The 18,690-nt window shown below is 32.0% G+C and overlaps 1 protein-coding gene across 3 annotated transcripts; it reads left to right on the plus strand.

Moving 5' to 3' along the window:
* Nucleotides 1-11,795: 11,795 nt before the first annotated feature.
* On the plus strand, nt 11,796-18,478 carry LOC118179969 (uncharacterized). Of its 3 annotated transcripts, XR_004756553.2 has the most exons (4): nt 11,796-11,928; nt 13,713-13,793; nt 17,122-17,209; nt 18,084-18,478. XR_004756553.2 is itself a non-coding variant. In XM_035349126.2 (2 exons), the coding sequence occupies exons 1-2, from the start codon at nt 11,905-11,907 to the stop codon at nt 18,411-18,413; spliced, it is 354 nt and encodes a 117-aa protein (XP_035205017.2). In that variant the 5' UTR covers nt 11,855-11,904; the 3' UTR covers nt 18,414-18,478. The 3 variants fall into 3 exon arrangements, 1 of the variants encoding a protein (XP_035205017.2); XR_004756555.2 differs by lacking the exon at nt 17,122-17,209; XM_035349126.2 differs by lacking the exons at nt 13,713-13,793; nt 17,122-17,209 and having other exon boundaries at nt 11,855-11,928.
* The last annotated feature ends 212 nt before the right edge of the window (nt 18,479-18,690 follow it).

Here is an 18,690-nt window from a genome sequence, read left to right on the forward strand (position 1 = left end):
CAATCCAAATAAGCCAAGAGCTCCCCTTTATTTATTGTACATATTTAGCACGGAAATTATACACCGTATGTGGTAATGCATATTTTTTTTTAAAATTTTTTATTTAAAGGCTAGGAAATATTTTATTCGTTGATAATTTTCATCCTGTGATTTCACCTTAGAGTATCTCTTTGCGTAATAAAGTAATAATTATAGAAATTAACTGTTTGTACTGTTGATTCCTCGTTGCATTCTACCCCCAACTTCTTCCAAAGGCATAAATTTCATAAGGATATATTTAAAATTGGATTAATTCCATTCAATTTGTTTAACACACTAATTTCGAAATTTTCATTCCATATTGTAAGCTTTTGCACGTTACATGGCTTAAGCATTCGGCCATTTATTTCTTTACTGAAAAACGTAAGATATGCTTGAGAAAAATCAATTTTGGCAAATTAAACACTTCCTTCTGTATTAGGTAATAAATGATTTACACGAGGAATAGCGTACAGATAATCTTTCATTGAGTATTCAAAGTAAATTTAGAATAGTAAACTATTTAGAATAACGGGAGTGGTAATAAACAAGTAAAAAACTGGAAAGGCAAAAGAAAAGAATTTATTAAATTATTGTGAACAGGGGCAAAAGGCTCATTCTTACAGAAAAGTAATTGAAAATCAAATAGATTTTAATGTTATTGAAAAGAAAATTTAAACATTGTATAGTAGTACGCATAAAACTGCCATAAAATTTTATAAGTTTTATAAAAGTAATAATTAAATTTTAAAACATTTATAATGATTTAAAAATTAAGTTTGGAAGGGCAAAAAAGAATATTTTCTTTCATAATTAGTTTTTCTATTTGAGAGAGTCATGCCCGCATTTTTTTTTTTTTTTTTTTTTTTGTAAATAATTATATTTTAAAGCACTGTGATAAATTCCTCTTAGCTATGTATTCTCTGCTTGTCTGACAACTTATGTGATATAGAACCTTGTAGCGTATCTTCTATTAATTAATCTATAACCTTTTTATATGAACTGTACTGTAGTAGAAAAGTATAAATAACATGTCACTTTAGTTCTCAACAGGATATAAATGAGATGCGCGTATTTAAGAACAGCGTTCTTAGAAATTCAAGTCGATATTGCTAACCACTTTTTTTCACCCCTCAGAAACTTCTAAGAATTTTCTCTCTCTCTCAAAAAAAAAAAAAAAAAAAAAAAAAAAAAAAGGGGGGGGGATTTTTCTATCCATTATGAGACCGATTCTATGTTACGCGTCTCCAACCTGATTGGCCTGTGCCACAAGTTCGGAATTCTACAAACTTCAAGACGTACAGAATAAGATTCTGAGAAAAATTGTACATGTTCATTGCATGATTAAAAACAAATTTATTCATGATGCCTTAAAAATCGAATAGACTGCATTTTTAAGCTTAATGAACGTTTCCTCAGTACTAGGTTTAGCTGTTATGCTTCAAATATTTCAGAAAACCGTTACTACCAAATCATCCCAGAAGATAATTTAATCAGACCATTTGCTACCTACATGCTTAGAGATCTTAGTTTCGTAAACTTGCTTGCATTAATTGCTGAATTTTAGTTATTCTCTTGTACTATATAGTTCACCTCATTTATTGTTGCAGCTCCGAATCTGTGAGCTGCAAATAACTATACAGCTTATTTACTTTCCTTGCATTGCTTGTTTAGTTTATGTTCACTTTGCATCTTTTATTTTGTATTTTGCTTTAGGTATGGTGTGGCTCGTCACTTTCCGTCTGATTGTATCCTTGCAGCGCAAGAAGACTGTGTCCATTCCCCTCTAATTCCTCGACCCTTCTCGAAAATTTTACCTGCTAATTCGTCAAAGCAAGTGTGCGTTGAGGAACTTTTTTTTAATCTAGCGTATTAAGGCTCAGTCTTGGGCCTTGTAAGCAACTTCAGAATCTATATTCCTATCCGTAAGTTAGCGAGCTTTCGGCAACGATGCTGACAGTGTGTTATTGCTCTGCGATTTACACTGGCATTAGCCATTCTGCTAGACGAATCACTGGCGCAGTTGCAGTCTACTCTAGATTATTCGTGTGTGGCTCACCCACGCATGCACACTCAGCGCTATCGTAAAACACAAACATGCCCAAGTCTCTATGCTTGCTCTAAAAACTGCTGAATTGCGTCTTTAAGGTTTAGTTTCAACGTTTACCTTACACAGTTACCTCTTTAAACATTTCGATCGTGGAGTGGTGGTGGATCTGAAACTAGTTCAAACATGGAGAAGGATTCTTCCTAATTTAGAAATAGGAGATTTATCTAATTGTGAAGAACTCGTGGCAAGAACTAGTTCTATGCGAAAAAAAAATGAAAATGTGAAATTCTTCGGAGATGTCGGTGAAAATATCGAGGAATGATTCGATGGTGATTCGACTGAGCCGGGCTATCAGTACTCGAGTGATGCAGATAACGTTTTCATATGTCACAAGAATAGGAGAGACAAAGCGTTATAAGGCATTTTCTCCCTGCTTTTCGCATGCCTTCGTAGTGTAACGGTAACGCACCCGACGCGTAGAGAGGTCCAGGTTCGAGTCCCGCGGGGGCATTGCTCATTTCTTCAATTTCCTACTTTTAAAAATTCCTAATGTCTCGTCCGAATTAAAAGAGGTGGTGGATAATGATTGTTCACCTTAGGATTTGGAGTATGGGTCTTCTAATCTCCAGTCGATCTTTTAAAAGGGAGGAATATATTAGGTATTTTTTCCCTCCTTTCTGCATGCCTTCGTGGTGTAACTGTAGCATACTCAACGTGTGACTTGGGGAAAAAATTACCGCCAAAACCAACGCCAGCTTGGCGATATCTTACCAATTTAGCGAGATAGCCATTCACTCAATGTTAAATAGCTGAGTGTTAAATGCAAATCTTGCATTTTAGGGCTTTTCGGGCAAGAAGGCAGATTTTTCGGTGCACAAAACTGAAAGATTACCTTTGGCCTCACTCCGCAAAAACACACAGAAGGCGTAGAAACTGACTTAATTTGTTGTGGACGCTATGCTGAGTCAATATATGGGCTAATTTAATAACTTTAATGATAATTCCAGAATGGATTAAGCATAATTTAATTCACAATAACAAAAGAAGACGTTACTTTGTTGTGGCGAAGCTAGTTTCTTTAGATTAGCAACAAATCCACCATTCTGTTCAGTTTCAAATGTAAACAAATATGACTGCTATAGTAAAAAAATCTGATGTGTACACCACATGACTTCCTTGTACGGAATATTAAATTATACGCATTTTTTCTTGCATTTCATTTAAACTTATTGGATTGAATTAAATCTACTTCGCCGACAGCGCATAAACCACAATAGAATAAATGCATTCTTTAAAATTCACTCTAGTATTTGTTTACCATAGCGACAATCTGGCGCTAGATTCACTTAACAGTATTAATAATTATATAACAGATAACTTATATATTTCGTTCATATTATAACTCATAATGCACAAAATTTATATCAATTAAAGAATAGAATTATCTAATCGTTGCCACATGTTCTATTCAAATACTATAATAAAGCTAGAATGATGTATAAAAGAAATTAAGCAAACAAAACAAAAAAGAAACAGTTTTTCACAGACGATTGAGTATTTATCATTTAATTAATTCAGTTCTCACTTCGCGAGAAGGCAAAAATACATAAAAACTCAAAATATCTACATTAAAAATTACGAAGTAAATCTTAAACACTTATTTCCTCGAAAAAGTTCCAGAAAGAATTAAGCATGATTTAATTGACAATAATAAATGAATGCGTTATCTTTGTTGTTGCGAAGCTAAGTTTCTCTAGATTGGCAACAAATCCACTAGTCTCCTGTTTCAAATGTAAACATCAACGGCCGCCATTAAAAAAAAGGCTTAGCGGCTCTTAGACAACTTTAAAATTCTTGATAATTCTAAAAATATTGCATACATATTTACTAAAGGCATAAAAACCTTAACCGGAAGATAAAAACAACATAATACAATCATTTTTAAAGCAAAAAATGTACAATTTACAAACATATAAGAGTAAAAAAACTGAGATCACTGAGCCGAGTAACAGAGTGGATATATATATAAATATATTTATATACGTTTGGTGCGGCCGATTGCAACCAAAATACGAGGTGCACATCTACATGTTATAGCAGTCCTATATACAAAACTTCAACGTCCTGAGGCTACTCGTTTTTGAGTTATGCGAGATACGTACGTACATACGTTCGTACAGACGCCACGAAAAATTCTCTTCAGAATTAATTTTAAAGCAGTTTTATAATTTTTTTGAAGGAAAAGAGTATTTTATTTTGTCCTTACGTACAGATATCACGCAAAAACATCGTTAAATTGCATTCGATAGCGGTCAAAATGGATATTTTCGTTGAAATATGCTGCCTGAAACTTTTCGCGATTACAATACTTCCTTTTTACTTCGTACAAGGAAGTAAAAATTAGTCATAGTTGCACTTAGACAACTTTTAAATTGTTGATAATTCTACAGCTATAACATGCAGGTTAACAAAAGGCATAAAAGCCTTAACCGAAAGATAAGAATAACATGATTCAATCATCTTTAAAGCAAAAAAAATGCCGAATTTACAAACATATAAGAATAAAGAAACTGAGCTCACTGAGCCGAGTAACAGAGTGGGTATATATAAATATTTGGTGTCACCGATTGCAACTAACATAGGAGGTGCACATCTGCATGTTCTAGCAGTCCTTTATACAAAACTTCAACACTCTGAAACTACTCTTTTTTGAGTTGATATATGCATACGTACGTACGTACAGACGCCACGAAAGAAATCTCTCCTGAATCCGTTTTAAATCAGTTTTACACTGGTGTGCAAAACTTAACGTGTGCTCTTTTTGCTATAACTCCACGTGAAATAACCCGAGAGACATGAAATTCAGAAATGAGAGACAGCATTTTGTATTTGAAGGATGACAAAAGCATAGTTGCGCAAAAGTGAATACAATGCATACAATATGGAACCAAACAAGAAAGGTTTATTGAACTCATAGTACCGTTACACATGATTGTCTGTACAAGAGGAAGAACAACAAGCATATGTGGCTTAGTATGGGATATGCCCTCCCCTTACAGCAATAGTTGCTTCGCACCATCTCTCCATACTCAGCACCAGATTGTCCAACAGGTCTTGAGGTAAGAGGGCCCATTCCTCAATCAACATCTGTTTCAGCTGTTGGGTGTTCTCCGGAGGATGTAATCGTGCCGCAAGGCGTCTCCCCAAAGCATCCCACATATTTTGTATGGGATTTAAATCAGGGAAGTATGCTGGCCAATCCATTCGAGTTGTATCTTCACTTCCCACTAGTTTCTGAACGGCAGGAGTCCGGGGTGGCCGTGCATTGTATCCATAAAAACGAAGTCCGCTCCAATGACACCTCAGAACAGAGGCACATGGGGAAAGATCACCTCCTGACAATAGCGATCTCCGGTTACAGAACTTCTGTCGAAACCGTGGAGTTCTGTCCTCCCGTTCAGCATAAAGCCTCCCCAGACGAGAACTCAAGGACCACCGTAATGGTCTCTTTCCGTGATGTTACTGAAATGAAACCGTGTCCCGACCTCTCTCCAAATCAACTGGCGTTGCGAATAGCTTATGGCACTAAAACGACACTCAACCTTAAAGAGGATACGATTCTATTGATGAGATGTCTAATTTTTGTGCTCCTTGCACTACTCTAAATGGTGGCACCGATGGCCGACTTTCAAAACGATGCTGCATTCAGGACGGCGGGTGAACAGGCCACCTTTGTGAAGACGTTTGAACACAGTAAACCGCGACGCTTGTCTTCCCGTTGCTGTATACAGTTGCTGAGCTATGGCGCTTGCTGACTGGCTTCGGCCTCTTTTCGCTTGCAGGACGATATATCGGTCATCCGCTGCTGTTGTTTTCCGCCGTGGCTACCAACAACCTTTCTAACAGCTGCACCAATGGTTTGGAAGGCCTTCCAAGCTTGCGAAACAACACTTTTAATGATTCCGAACTCTTCAGCTACACTGGATACGCTACGCCCCTCCTCAAGTTTTTCGGTCATTCTTCCACATGTTAGGTCATCCAGGTGATTTCTTCTAGCCATATTTCATGAAAGAACTCACTTGTACTTGCAGCTAGTGTCTTTAATTGCGTCTCCGTCCTTCCTATTATTGTAGTCTTGGGTTGAGCGCACCGACCGCACGCGTTTTGCGTACGCTCACGTCACCTGTGACGTTTTGTTCCTGAGATTTGCATACGCATGACCTTTCTACTGAATTGCTTATTCATTGTACTGATCGCAAGAACCCCTTTTCTGTAATTTCATGGCTATCTGATTAAAATTTACATTGTTGCTTAAGTTTTGCACACCAGTGCAAACGTTGGGGAAAAAGAGTCCTCTGTTCTATCCTTACGTACAAAGATGTCACGGAAAAACGTCGTTAAATTGCATTCGATAGCAGTCAAAATGGATATTTTCTTTGAAATAGGATACCCGAAATTTTTTACAATTGCAGTACTTCCTTTTTACATCGTACAAGGAAGTAAAAAAGTATAACAATTTCGACATAATGTCACTAAAAGATTTATATATATACAAAATTCGTAATAGTATGTATTATTTAAGCAAGCCTAAATATTGTGTAATTAAAAAGAAAAAACGAAATAAATATTAATTGAAAGGATTTTTTATTACTTCTTAATTAGTACGCGATACATTTTTCATTATAGTTATAATTTAAAGCTGGTGATTTTTGCTTGAGAGATTAATCAACGCTACTCTTTAAAAATCTCTTGGTAAGGAACGTAGATTTTTCAATGTCTCTCATAATGTGTTTTTTCTTTCTTCCATTTGAATCAATTTCCGTTATAAAATCAGACAGTTCCCTTGCCTTTTTTAACGATTCGTTTAACTTCTTGTAAGTTTAAGCCTTTGTATTTCCCTCTTCATTATAATCATTTTTACTGAGGTTATAAGATCCTTCAGTTCTTTATTCGTCATTTCTCGATTAATTCTTGTACATCTCCTTCTTCCATATCTGAAAATCCTTTGCCGCTAGTTGTTTTTGAAATTTGTACCGTCTGCGTTCGGGTTTACTCTATATGATATGATTTTGATTTACATACTGCACCTATATGTGAAATATATGACCCTAAGTATTTGAAATGCATGAAATAATTTTTGAAGTTCATTTTTATAACAAAAGTGCACATTTTTTTCTTCTTTTTTATAATAGGCAGACCTTTTTTAAATGGGAATTTATTTTCATATTAAGTGAATGCTGCAAAGTACATAACAGCTATCTTCCTATAGCAAGGGGTGCCTCACAGAAGACTGTGAGGAAAACTTGCTCGCATTTACGACAGAGGCTTGTATTCAGTTTTGTTTTTTTATATAAATACATGCATAGTATTTTCACTTGAATGTATTTATTAATTATGGCAAGATACACAAAGCTATGTCTATATTCTGCTTCAGCGAGAGATGCTTTCGTAGAAGACTCTCTAAGTAAACTGATGCATATTAACTATACACTTTAAAAGAACTACGAAACACTTTTGATTAATTATCTTTAATTAATTATTTGCTTTTCCTGGTGCAATTCTCGACAAAAATTTTAAAACATGTGCCTTCAATGTAAAAAATTAGCTTATTTCTTCTTCCTTTTAAATATTTGTTTCTTTAAAGTTTTAACACAACTGCTACAAACTTTGACAAACGTGAATAATTCAATAACTGAGATTTAGTAATTAACATTTTTTTCCTGTTTACATCTATTAAAACAGGAAAAAAAGCTAGCTACATATTTAGACTGATATTATACAAACACACACATATATAGGTATTAAATATCAGTCTAAATATGTAGTATCCATTAGTAAATAAATTATTATATCTATATGTATATATATTTACTAAATAATATTGATTAATTGATTATATTATCTCCTAAGTTTAATTATAGTAGGATTATCTTAAAAGAATGAATCTAGTAATTATAATTTATAACAGAAGTGCACATTTTTTTCTTCTTTTTTATAATAGGCAGACCTTTTTTAAATGGGAATTTATTTTCATATTAAGTGAATGTGGCAAAGTACATAACAGCTATCTTCCTATAGCAAGGGGTGCCTCGCAGAAGACTGTGAGGAAAACTTGCTCGCATTTACGACAGAGGCTTGTATTCAGTTTTGTTTTTTTATATAAATACATGCATAGTATTTTCACTTGAATGTATTTATTAATTATGGCAAGATACACAAAGCTATGTCTATATTCTGCTTCAGCGAGAGATGCTTTCGTAGAAGACTCTCTAAGTAAACTGATGCATATTAACTATACACTTTAAAAGAACTACGAAACACTTTTGATTAATTATCTTTAATTAATTATTTGCTTTTCCTGGTGCAATTCTCGACAAAAATTTTAAAACATGTGCCTTCAATGTAAAAAATTAGCTTATTTCTTCTTCCTTTTAAATATTTGTTTCTTTAAAGTTTTAACACAACTGCTACAAACTTTGACAAACGTGAATAATTCAATAACTGAGATTTAGTAATTAACATTTTTTTCCTGTTTACATCTATTAAAACAGGAAAAAAAGCTAGCTACATATTTAGACTGATATTATACAAACACACACATATATAGGTATTAAATATCAGTCTAAATATGTAGTATCCATTAGTAAATAAATTATTATATCTATATGTATATATATTTACTAAATAATATTGATTAATTGATTATATTATCTCCTAAGTTTAATTATAGTAGGATTATCTTAAAAGAATGAATCTAGTAATTATAATTTATAACAGAAGTGCACATTTTTTTCTTCTTTTTTATAATAGGCAGACCTTTTTTAAATGGGAATTTATTTTCATATTAAGTGAATGTGGCAAAGTACATAACAGCTATCTTCCTATAGCAAGGGGTGCCTCGCAGAAGACTGTGAGGAAAACTTGCTCGCATTTACGACAGAGGCTTGTATTCAGTTTTGTTTTTTTATATAAATACATGCATAGTATTTTCACTTGAATGTATTTATTAATTATGGCAAGATACACAAAGCTATGTCTATATTCTGCTTCAGCGAGAGATGCTTTCGTAGAAGACTCTCTAAGTAAACTGATGCATATTAACTATACACTTTAAAAGAACTACGAAACACTTTTGATTAATTATCTTTAATTAATTATTTGCTTTTCCTGGTGCAATTCTCGACAAAAATTTTAAAACATGTGCCTTCAATGTAAAAAATTAGCTTATTTCTTCTTCCTTTTAAATATTTGTTTCTTTAAAGTTTTAACACAACTGCTACAAACTTTGACAAACGTGAATAATTCAATAACTGAGATTTAGTAATTAACATTTTTTTCCTGTTTACATCTATTAAAACAGGAAAAAAAGCTAGCTACATATTTAGACTGATATTATACAAACACACACATATATAGGTATTAAATATCAGTCTAAATATGTAGTATCCATTAGTAAATAAATTATTATATCTATATGTATATATATTTACTAAATAATATTGATTAATTGATTATATTATCTCCTAAGTTTAATTATAGTAGGATTATCTTAAAAGAATGAATCTAGTAAGTTATATTTTGAAAGATGTTTTGAAGTAACTTGAAAGTAAAATGTTAAAAATGTTTTAACGGGGACTGGAATTAAATCATGAATAACAAAATTACAATTGTAAAAGGAATAAATTAAAGGCAAGAATTAAATTAAATGCATGTAATCATTGTCATTGATCGGAAATTAGTTGACTTTTCAAGGGGAATAAACCAACTCCCGTTCAATGAACAATAATTAATAAATAGCATATGAATAAAATCAACAGATCGGATGTATCAGTTTAGTATAGCAAGATTACCTTCAATATGGAATATGATCTCCTCTAGAAACAATACAGCACATATAGCAATGGGTGATGCTGTCAATTATGCGGTCTGTCTGTTCCGAAGGAAATGAGGGGTATACTGGTTTCACCTTGTGCCAATACGGTGTTTTTCATAAAGGTGCACATTTGCATTCGTTTATAGAAATAGCCGGCTCTACTTTCTGGAAACGCAGATTTCAGACACTGAATAAACTAGAACAGAAGTTCCCAAAACATGAGTTGCATCGTGAAATAAGCAGTAGATGTGTAGGCTAGAAAATAAATTTGTTGCTTCTTACAAAATACAAATTAGAGAAAAATTAGAAAACAGAAATGCATGGGATATCAAGAAAACTTATAGAATTTCTGCTAGGGATTAATAAATGACATCTGAAATCATAACCATTCAGAGCAACCATAAACAAACAAAGTAAAAACTGCAAGATTGAAGACTATGTTATTTCCTAATATATAATTATAAACTCTAAAGACTACTAAAGCTGATAATTTAGCTACTAATGCTCCACAGGGATTTGTCACGAACAAAAATTACTTGATTGTGTTAATGTTGCTTTTTGGCAAGATTTAGCAAATTACAGCTTTATTTTTATGTAGCACAATGAAATGAAATAGAAATATTTAGATAGAGAATAATACATAAAAGAAGTTTCATGTTAATTTCTGAATTATTCTTTCATTTGGGAGTTAAATACGTTAGCTGAAATTTTATGAGCTACCCTACGTCAGCATTTTAATATATAGATTATCCGAATAATCAGTTCATTTTCTATATTTCGGTAGGAGCTTTTGTTGGTACAATTTTACCTAGAACAAAATACATTGCCAAAAAAAAAAAAAAAAAAAAAAATACATGAAAAGAAGAATTCTAAGATCTAGCAGTTTAAAAAAAAGTAGGCAAATTATTAGATTATTTTTCTTTATTGAATTTTATGATGTTTACAGTGCACGAAATAATAACTTTTATCGGTACTGTTCCGTTTTGAGGGCCGTAAAAAAAATTGCAGGGAAAATGTATGCGCAAAAGCGCGAAATCTAAAACGCGCCCATTTAACAGCGCGCCAGATCTAGCGTACGCGCTGATTTCAGATTGCTTAAGTTTATATAGTTCTATATTTTGTAAGACGCCATTGAAATAATAGTTTAATTTTTAAATCCTTTTTTGATTTTAAATCCTTTTTTGATATCGTATGAATTTAACAATTTGGGAATTGCCCATGACGAAAAGTCTACAATAGAATTTTGGGTAAAGTGCATAATCACCCACTGCTTGACGCGTTTTTAAGAATTGCACATACTCGGTATCCATGTACACATCGACCTATTTTCACTTAAAAACAAATTCCCAGAATTGCACAAAAATGTCACTGCTCACGCCGTTGACTTTATCCATGTACACATCGACCTATTTTTCACTTAAAAAGTAAAAGAAAATTTACAGAAATCCAATTGTTTTCAACCTTGTAAAAAGCGGCAAACAAATAAGTGAGCGATTCTGCACTTTACCGAGAATTTTTTCAAAGAAAAGGCATCATTCATTATAGAAATTTATGTTTGAACAACCAACGAGATGATATTATGCTTTAGCAATAACTCGGTAGCGAAATAGCGATGCAGGCATCCATTCAGTTATGTTTAGTAATTTTTATATAAATTATAATAATGATCTGAAGTAGTTATTTACTCTTATGCTTCCATTTAGTCATGTTTTAGCCTTTTTCACTCTAAATCTCGCAGAGTGGGATTTGGAGGGTGACAGCAGTTTTCGCTCCGTTGCGTGTCAAACAACGCAAATTTACTGTCTTGGTAGCAGAACATGTTTCCCACTTGCAATAATAACCTTGGGGAAGGGAGTGAATTGAAGGAGCAGGACGACCCCCTGTCTTGTCATCGTCCACCCAGACTGACCAAACAAGTTTGTTCTTTGGCTAAGCGCCATTTCAAGCGAGGACAGTCGTAACAATGGATACAGCTCCTTTGCCAAAAGTAAGTTCGCTTTTAAAATATATATACAATTATTTCTTAATATAAATATCTTAATTATTATAAATTATAGTTAGTTTGCTCTTTTCTTTTAGGTGTCTGTAAATTTGCTTTAAGAGTGTAATGCTGTAACGTAGTTTTATTTATTATGTACTGCTAACACAATGAAAGCTGTACGTATGGATGGTACTTTTTGTAAATAATTCTTAACATTATTTTTATTTTTGAACAATTTACACAAAGCTATCGAATTTAATTATTTAAATTTAGTTTTGCATGCATTCCTATTTCAAATAGGAAGAACAGCGGTGGAAAAAAAAAATGCATACTAAAGTTTTGATTTTTTTATAACACAAGTGTGTAAATTATTTAGTAGTATTGGAAGAAATAAAAACCGTATACTTTACTGAATTTCCTATTGAACTCATATCGTTTTCAGCTTCTAGTAGCTTTTAATAGATTTTTAACTTTCATTTTTTATAAATTCTGCTTATAGTTTGTGACAATAAAATTCACTTACTGTTGCAAAGCTGAATTTTTCCAAAATATAAATACTAGCACTACCTGGGTCATATCAGCATTCTAAAACTTATATTTTTGCAAATATGTTGTTATTCTCGAGAGTGTAGGTGTAACTAAGGCCTCTTGAACATTCAAAAGTCCGGGAGGCCAATAAAGCTGCTAAGACGGCTTTCCGTTTACGATTTAAAAAAAATCTTGCATTCTTTAAAAAAAGACTGAAAGCTTCAGATTTTAAATTAGTCCAAAGGGGCATTTTTTTAACATTTTGTGTGTTACCTTTATTTATTAAATATCACGTTCTTCGCACTTAAACCATAAAAACATTCAACAGCAATATCGCAAAATAATTTTAAAATGAACATATCTTTAGAATTTCCAATACAGAGTCTCGCGAGCTGGAGATATATATATATATATATATATTTTTTTTTACTCGTACAGTCTTGCCATTGCTCGCTTTGAAATCGTTTACTTTGTTAATCAAAAATTCGTTGAAGTATTACAAAATATTAAATAATAAAGCAAATAATAAAACCAATTTCAAATTCAAATTAGGGCTTCCACATGCCCATATTCTATGGAAGATTACCTTATTCAAATTTTGTTGGCTCTAGGTACCGTTGTTTTATTATAATGCGAGAAACATACATACATTCATGCAGATTCTTCATTATTTAATTTCTTTAAATATAATGTTTGGTGGCAGCAATTTGAAATGAAACATATCGGGAATATGCAAAATGCAAAATATATGCAAAATGCCAAAACGAAATTAACAGTCCTTCTGGGAGAATTGCCCCTTTGGACTAAAAGAAAACCCAGCTATTTAAAAAAAATAATAAGTTTTGATTTTCTGATGACAAACTGAAAACTATTGTATTATTAAATATTCCAGGTAATTCATGCAGATAACTATTTAATGAGAATCAGAGTCGTAGCTAGGGTTTTCAGCGCCCAGGGACAACTGAAGATTTCGCGCCCCCTTCTGCTTGCCAAGGATGGAAAACATTTAATTCTAAAATGTCGTAACATCAATTTGGCGCCCCTTGGATTCTGCGCCCGGGGACAGATGCCCCCCTTGCTCCCCTCTAGCTACGCCCCTGATGAGAATTCATTTTCAATCAAAGACCAAGCATAAAATTTTAGTACCTTGTCCCATTCTACATAGGTTCTATATTCCTAATACTTGTGCCACAGCAAATTGTCAAATTTATCTGGCCCTTGTCTTTTTTTTAAACTGTAGCACAATAAAATACTTTTTTCAGGAGGCGTTACATAATAGTTCAAAATTATCAGATTTTTATAACTGCAAGAAGTTCCCGAAGATGCTGTTAATGTCCTAAAAGGTAATTTTATTTTCTACTCTGTTTTAAATTAAAAACTATACCTAGTCCGGATTTTTGAAAATTCCAGATATTTAGTTGACTTTATATGCTATATACATGTATTTATTTTATGCTAAATATGTATTTACTGACAAATATACGTATATGCCAATATATAATATGTACACCAAATGTTTATTTCTTTTAATGCAAATAAGAAAATTAAAAAAAAACAGTATTTATTTCTAAAAAATGTAAGGCATGTTTTTTTCAGACTTAATTAAATAGTAAAATTCGTTTATGTCTAAACATTTTTATTTCAACTGAAACAAAACGACTTTTTATATGTAAGCCATAAAACCTAAATGTTTGATGCATTTTTATTTTATAATATGAAAATTAAGCAATATTGCCTTATATTTGTGGCAGCGCCTATCATATTTAAAAAATTAACTTATTTTATTAACAGATAATAGAATGCACAATTAAAAAACAGCTTCCCCTCCCTTCTATTGCGGGAGAAAACCTAATTCGACGGGTTATTTTTATTTATTTATTTCCCCCTTCTAAGAAAACTTGTCAGGCATACTTTCAAAATTGTCGAAATGTATACTAATTTAAACGATAATTCTAAAATGATTCATAGATTAATTCATATACATCAACTCAATAGTTAGAAAGTTAAACTGATGACATTTACTTATTACTTTTCAAGATTATTGCCTTTTCATTTCAATTAGTTATTATATCTTCTCCTAGTGATATTAAAATGAGTGAGGATCTGATGAAGTAATGTTCAAAATAATATAATTGTTTACATTAGCAAAAGCTATTGTTGTATCAAACAAGTCTTATAAACCTTTTCTTATCCACAGTCCTTTAAAGTAGGAAAGAAATGTAAGTAACCTGATTTTAATAAACTCATATGAATTCATTTTCTGGTTTAGATAGGATTTAAAGACTCAGGTAACACAGCTTGTTTACATTTTCAATAACTAAGTTATGTGAACACTGTTAGAGGTGTAGCCAGAGTTCTTGCTGCCTCACTCAGTGCACAATAAAAAGTCTATAAAATGTCAAAATGATATACATAAAAACAAAATATCTGGGTTTAGTTTTGAAATAAAACATTAATTCTAATACCGTAAAGTACTATTTTGTTTGTTTTCCTTATACACAAAATCATTAATAGTATTCTAAAAGTTTGATTTACTATTCTATCAGCTGATTTGTAGACAGTATGGTACAATTTCTCAGTCTTAGGTGTTTTTTAATCCATTTGTACTTTGCAAAATTCTTCTCGCAACAGTCATGAAAAAAATTTACAGATGTATATCAGTATTTGGAACTGCATTCTGAAATTTTATGAACTGCAGAAGTTCAAAGTTACCATCCTTCCACCTGCCTTCGAAAACACTACCGCAAAGAATCCAGTAAATGTAAACGCTGCAAAAGCACAAAGCTGGTAGAATTCTCTTGCGGCCTCCTCGCTTTCTTTCGCTGCTGTTCAAAATTTATTTGCATGTGTCATTTTTTCTCAATTTATTATTATTTTGTCTGATTTCCGTGCTATGTTTCCTAAAAGTGATTTTAAAGTGTTTGCAAAGAAAATTTACAAAACTGCATACTCGAGTACTTGTCTCGGCATGAAATTAAGCATAATGGTTGAGATACAGTCAAAGAACTATTAAATTGCGTTTAAAGAATGTTTCCTTCTAAGATAATATGTTGCCGAAAATTTTCTTAACGGAACAGTTTTTGGAACAATTTTGAGAAAATGGGGGAAGGCCAAATTGATTTCAGTAACTAATATTTACTTTATGTAAATTTTACTTACGTATGCTTAATATTATATTTCTTGCTGCTCATTCAGAGTCGTACCTAGGGTTTTCAGCGCCCAGGGACAACTGAAGATTTCGCGCCCCCTACTGCTTCCCAAGGATGGAAAACATTTAATTCTAAAATGCCGTAACATCAGTTTGGCGCCCTTTGGATCCTGCGCCCGGGGACAGATGCCCCTTGCCCTCCTCTAGCTACGCCCCTGCGCTCATTTTAATTTATATGTCCTAAATACCATGTTTAACAGGCTGTTTACTTACAAATGCTTAATATCATGCTTTTTCTCCGAACATTAATGCACATCCCCTAAATATTACCCACCAGCGGCAAAGTCGCTGAGCACTGGTAGTTCGGTCCAGAGTTTGAATCGCATGAAGGAGCTGGCTGCATGGACTTTTTTGTGGTTTTCTCCATGTGTAACGTGTATACGAACCAGTTTGCCTTAGAAAGACCTCCACGGAGGCATCCTTCTCATTAGGCAGATTTTTGATGGCATGTCAGCAACTAAAGGACAAATAAAGGCTTTGAAAAGCTGTCAGAATTTTATCGAAGCTGTCGAAATTATGCTTGGCAGTAGATTGGATCAAGCTCTGAATACGAAAACAGGTCAATTTGAAACCAAAATTGTAAAAGAAACATTTCAGTATGTTTCAGTCATAAAAACAATTGAAATGGTTTTGTCTAATAGCCATGTAAGAAATTGTATAGAAACTGAACAATTTCTAATGATAGACATTTAAAAAACAGTTTTCATCTTTTTATGTCCCAAGAATTTTGAAATATGTGGAAACAAAACGCCCTGATCTTCTGGTACCAAGTATTGCTGATTTCAGTGGTAAAAATCTTTAAAAATTCAACTAGGATTATAAATGATAGAATTTAATTAGGATTATAAATGATAGAATACTTTAAAACTTTTCTTTGTTTACTTTTTAATTACCTAGAGTAAAGTAATTTTGCATCTATTACTCACATTGGTCTTTATTCTTAAATGGCTTATAGTTTTTTCCTTCTGGCTCTTAAAGATAAGCGGTAAATGCATGTGCCTCTAGTGCCAAAGGCCTTTTTAATGATATTTTTGTAATCATTATGTAATAAACGTGTGTATTTATATATATATATATATATAGATGACCTAAAAGCATTAGTTTTGCTCACAGAACTTTTGCTCAGCTAAAATTATTGGAAAGAAAGAGGGAAAAAGGTTTTATTCATTATTAATGAGTAAATATTTGGCATAAGTCTATGCATAAAAAATAATTTCATATGCTTAGCTATAAAATTCTTTTCATAGGATAATATTTTTAGTTTGCAGTGTATGTATATGTAAATAAGCTATTGATACTATATGTAAGTGAGCTGAGTTGCATATACTTTGAAATTTGCTACATATTCTATCTTGAAAGGTTCATGTGTGATATTTATATAGTTTCAATTAATTATTACATTTCACATGCAATTTTTATCCAGTATATGTCTTTTATATATACTTTTATTTTTATTTTTGTAGGGTAAAGGCAAAACAAGTATTTTAGCATCAGGTTGTTATTTGAAAAAAAAAAAAAATCCAAATTCTGCACTTCTAATATTTGCTAAATGTAGGTATTGAGGAATTTTGATATGCTTTGCACTAACTTTCATTTTAAGAGGGAAGATTATATTAAAATGAGCCATTTTACAGCAGTGAATGTATTTGGCCTCATGTGGCTAAAATTCATCTTCTCAGGCTGCTTTCGACTATTGTACCCACAGATGATGCATGGTCATTTAGCTAATTTCTGTAGAATTGGAATTGCATTGATTTGAATGTCACCTACATACTAGCAAATATTTCGAGAGAATAAGATGGTTTGTAATATGTGTGATGCCTTTATATGATCTAAATCTAAAGCATGACACTAATCATATATATGCATGTATATACAGTGAACATCGATTTTTTTTTTTTTTTTTAACTTGTAAAGTGATGGAAAAATTGCTTCAAGGTGAAATTCAAAAGATACACTTCCAGCCAGACTATAGCGATCATGAAATCAAGAACAAACATCTTTACAATAACAATAGTTTATTATGAACAACAATAGTTTATTATGAAGGGATGATACTTGTTTTCATAAGGAAAAGACAGACTAATTCTCCATATAGTTTGTTCTTTTTACATTTTTATGTACATTATTTATTACATTTTTCATTAAGAAGCAACGCACAGATAGACTATCCTATTTTATATTTGCATCAATATAATATTTACATATTCCTATATGTATTTATACTGCATTTTTACAGAAACTAAAAGCAAAAGACCTCTATGTGAATAAAATTACTAGGAATTACTTATTTTTGAAAGAAGAAAAATTTTCTGGCGATATTTTTTAATTGGAAAGATAAACTTTCTAGTATGGCTCATTGGTATTTGACTTGTCCTAATAGATAGGTAATGGATGTATTCTTAATAAAGAAATTTATTTTCAGGGAATAGAAGACATGGAATCTCTTGGACCAGCTCAGAATAAACAGCCCATTATAGTGTGCATTACAAGTTCATTCTATATTAAAGCAGTAAATCACTTAAAAGCATGCCCAAATCATGCCATGAAGGCATTTGACATTCTATTTAAAACTAATTTTGTATTTAGCGTTCAATATGCACATACATCAACAAATTTTTATAATTTTGTGGCAAGCCTTTTGTATAATGTCAGCACTCCTAGAGCTTGTGTGGACTCTTTAAATACATGTTCGAGTCTGAATTTATTGCATTTTGTACATGCATTACATTTCATATTTTTAATGTCATTTTAGTGTCATATTTTCCATTTTTATATATGTATATATATGTACATATATTTCCTAATAAAGAGTTTTTCATGCAATGCTTGTTTTCACTTATATTTAAAATACTTTGTTCATTGAAATTATTATAATTCTGCAGTTATGGTAATGATTCCTATTCGGATTTAATCAATAAATGAAATACATAATAATTTTCAGCAGAATTATGAAAAATGAATTTTTAGCTTACACATGTGAGCTATAATCCATATTATTTCATTTTAAAATTTACTTTATTTTTCCCAAA

The sequence above is a fragment of the Stegodyphus dumicola genome, chromosome 6 (assembly GCF_044657685.1).
Source record: "Stegodyphus dumicola isolate Sdum_Otavi_A_Nest chromosome 6, ASM4465768v1".
Classification (NCBI taxonomy): domain Eukaryota; kingdom Metazoa; phylum Arthropoda; class Arachnida; order Araneae; family Eresidae; genus Stegodyphus; species Stegodyphus dumicola.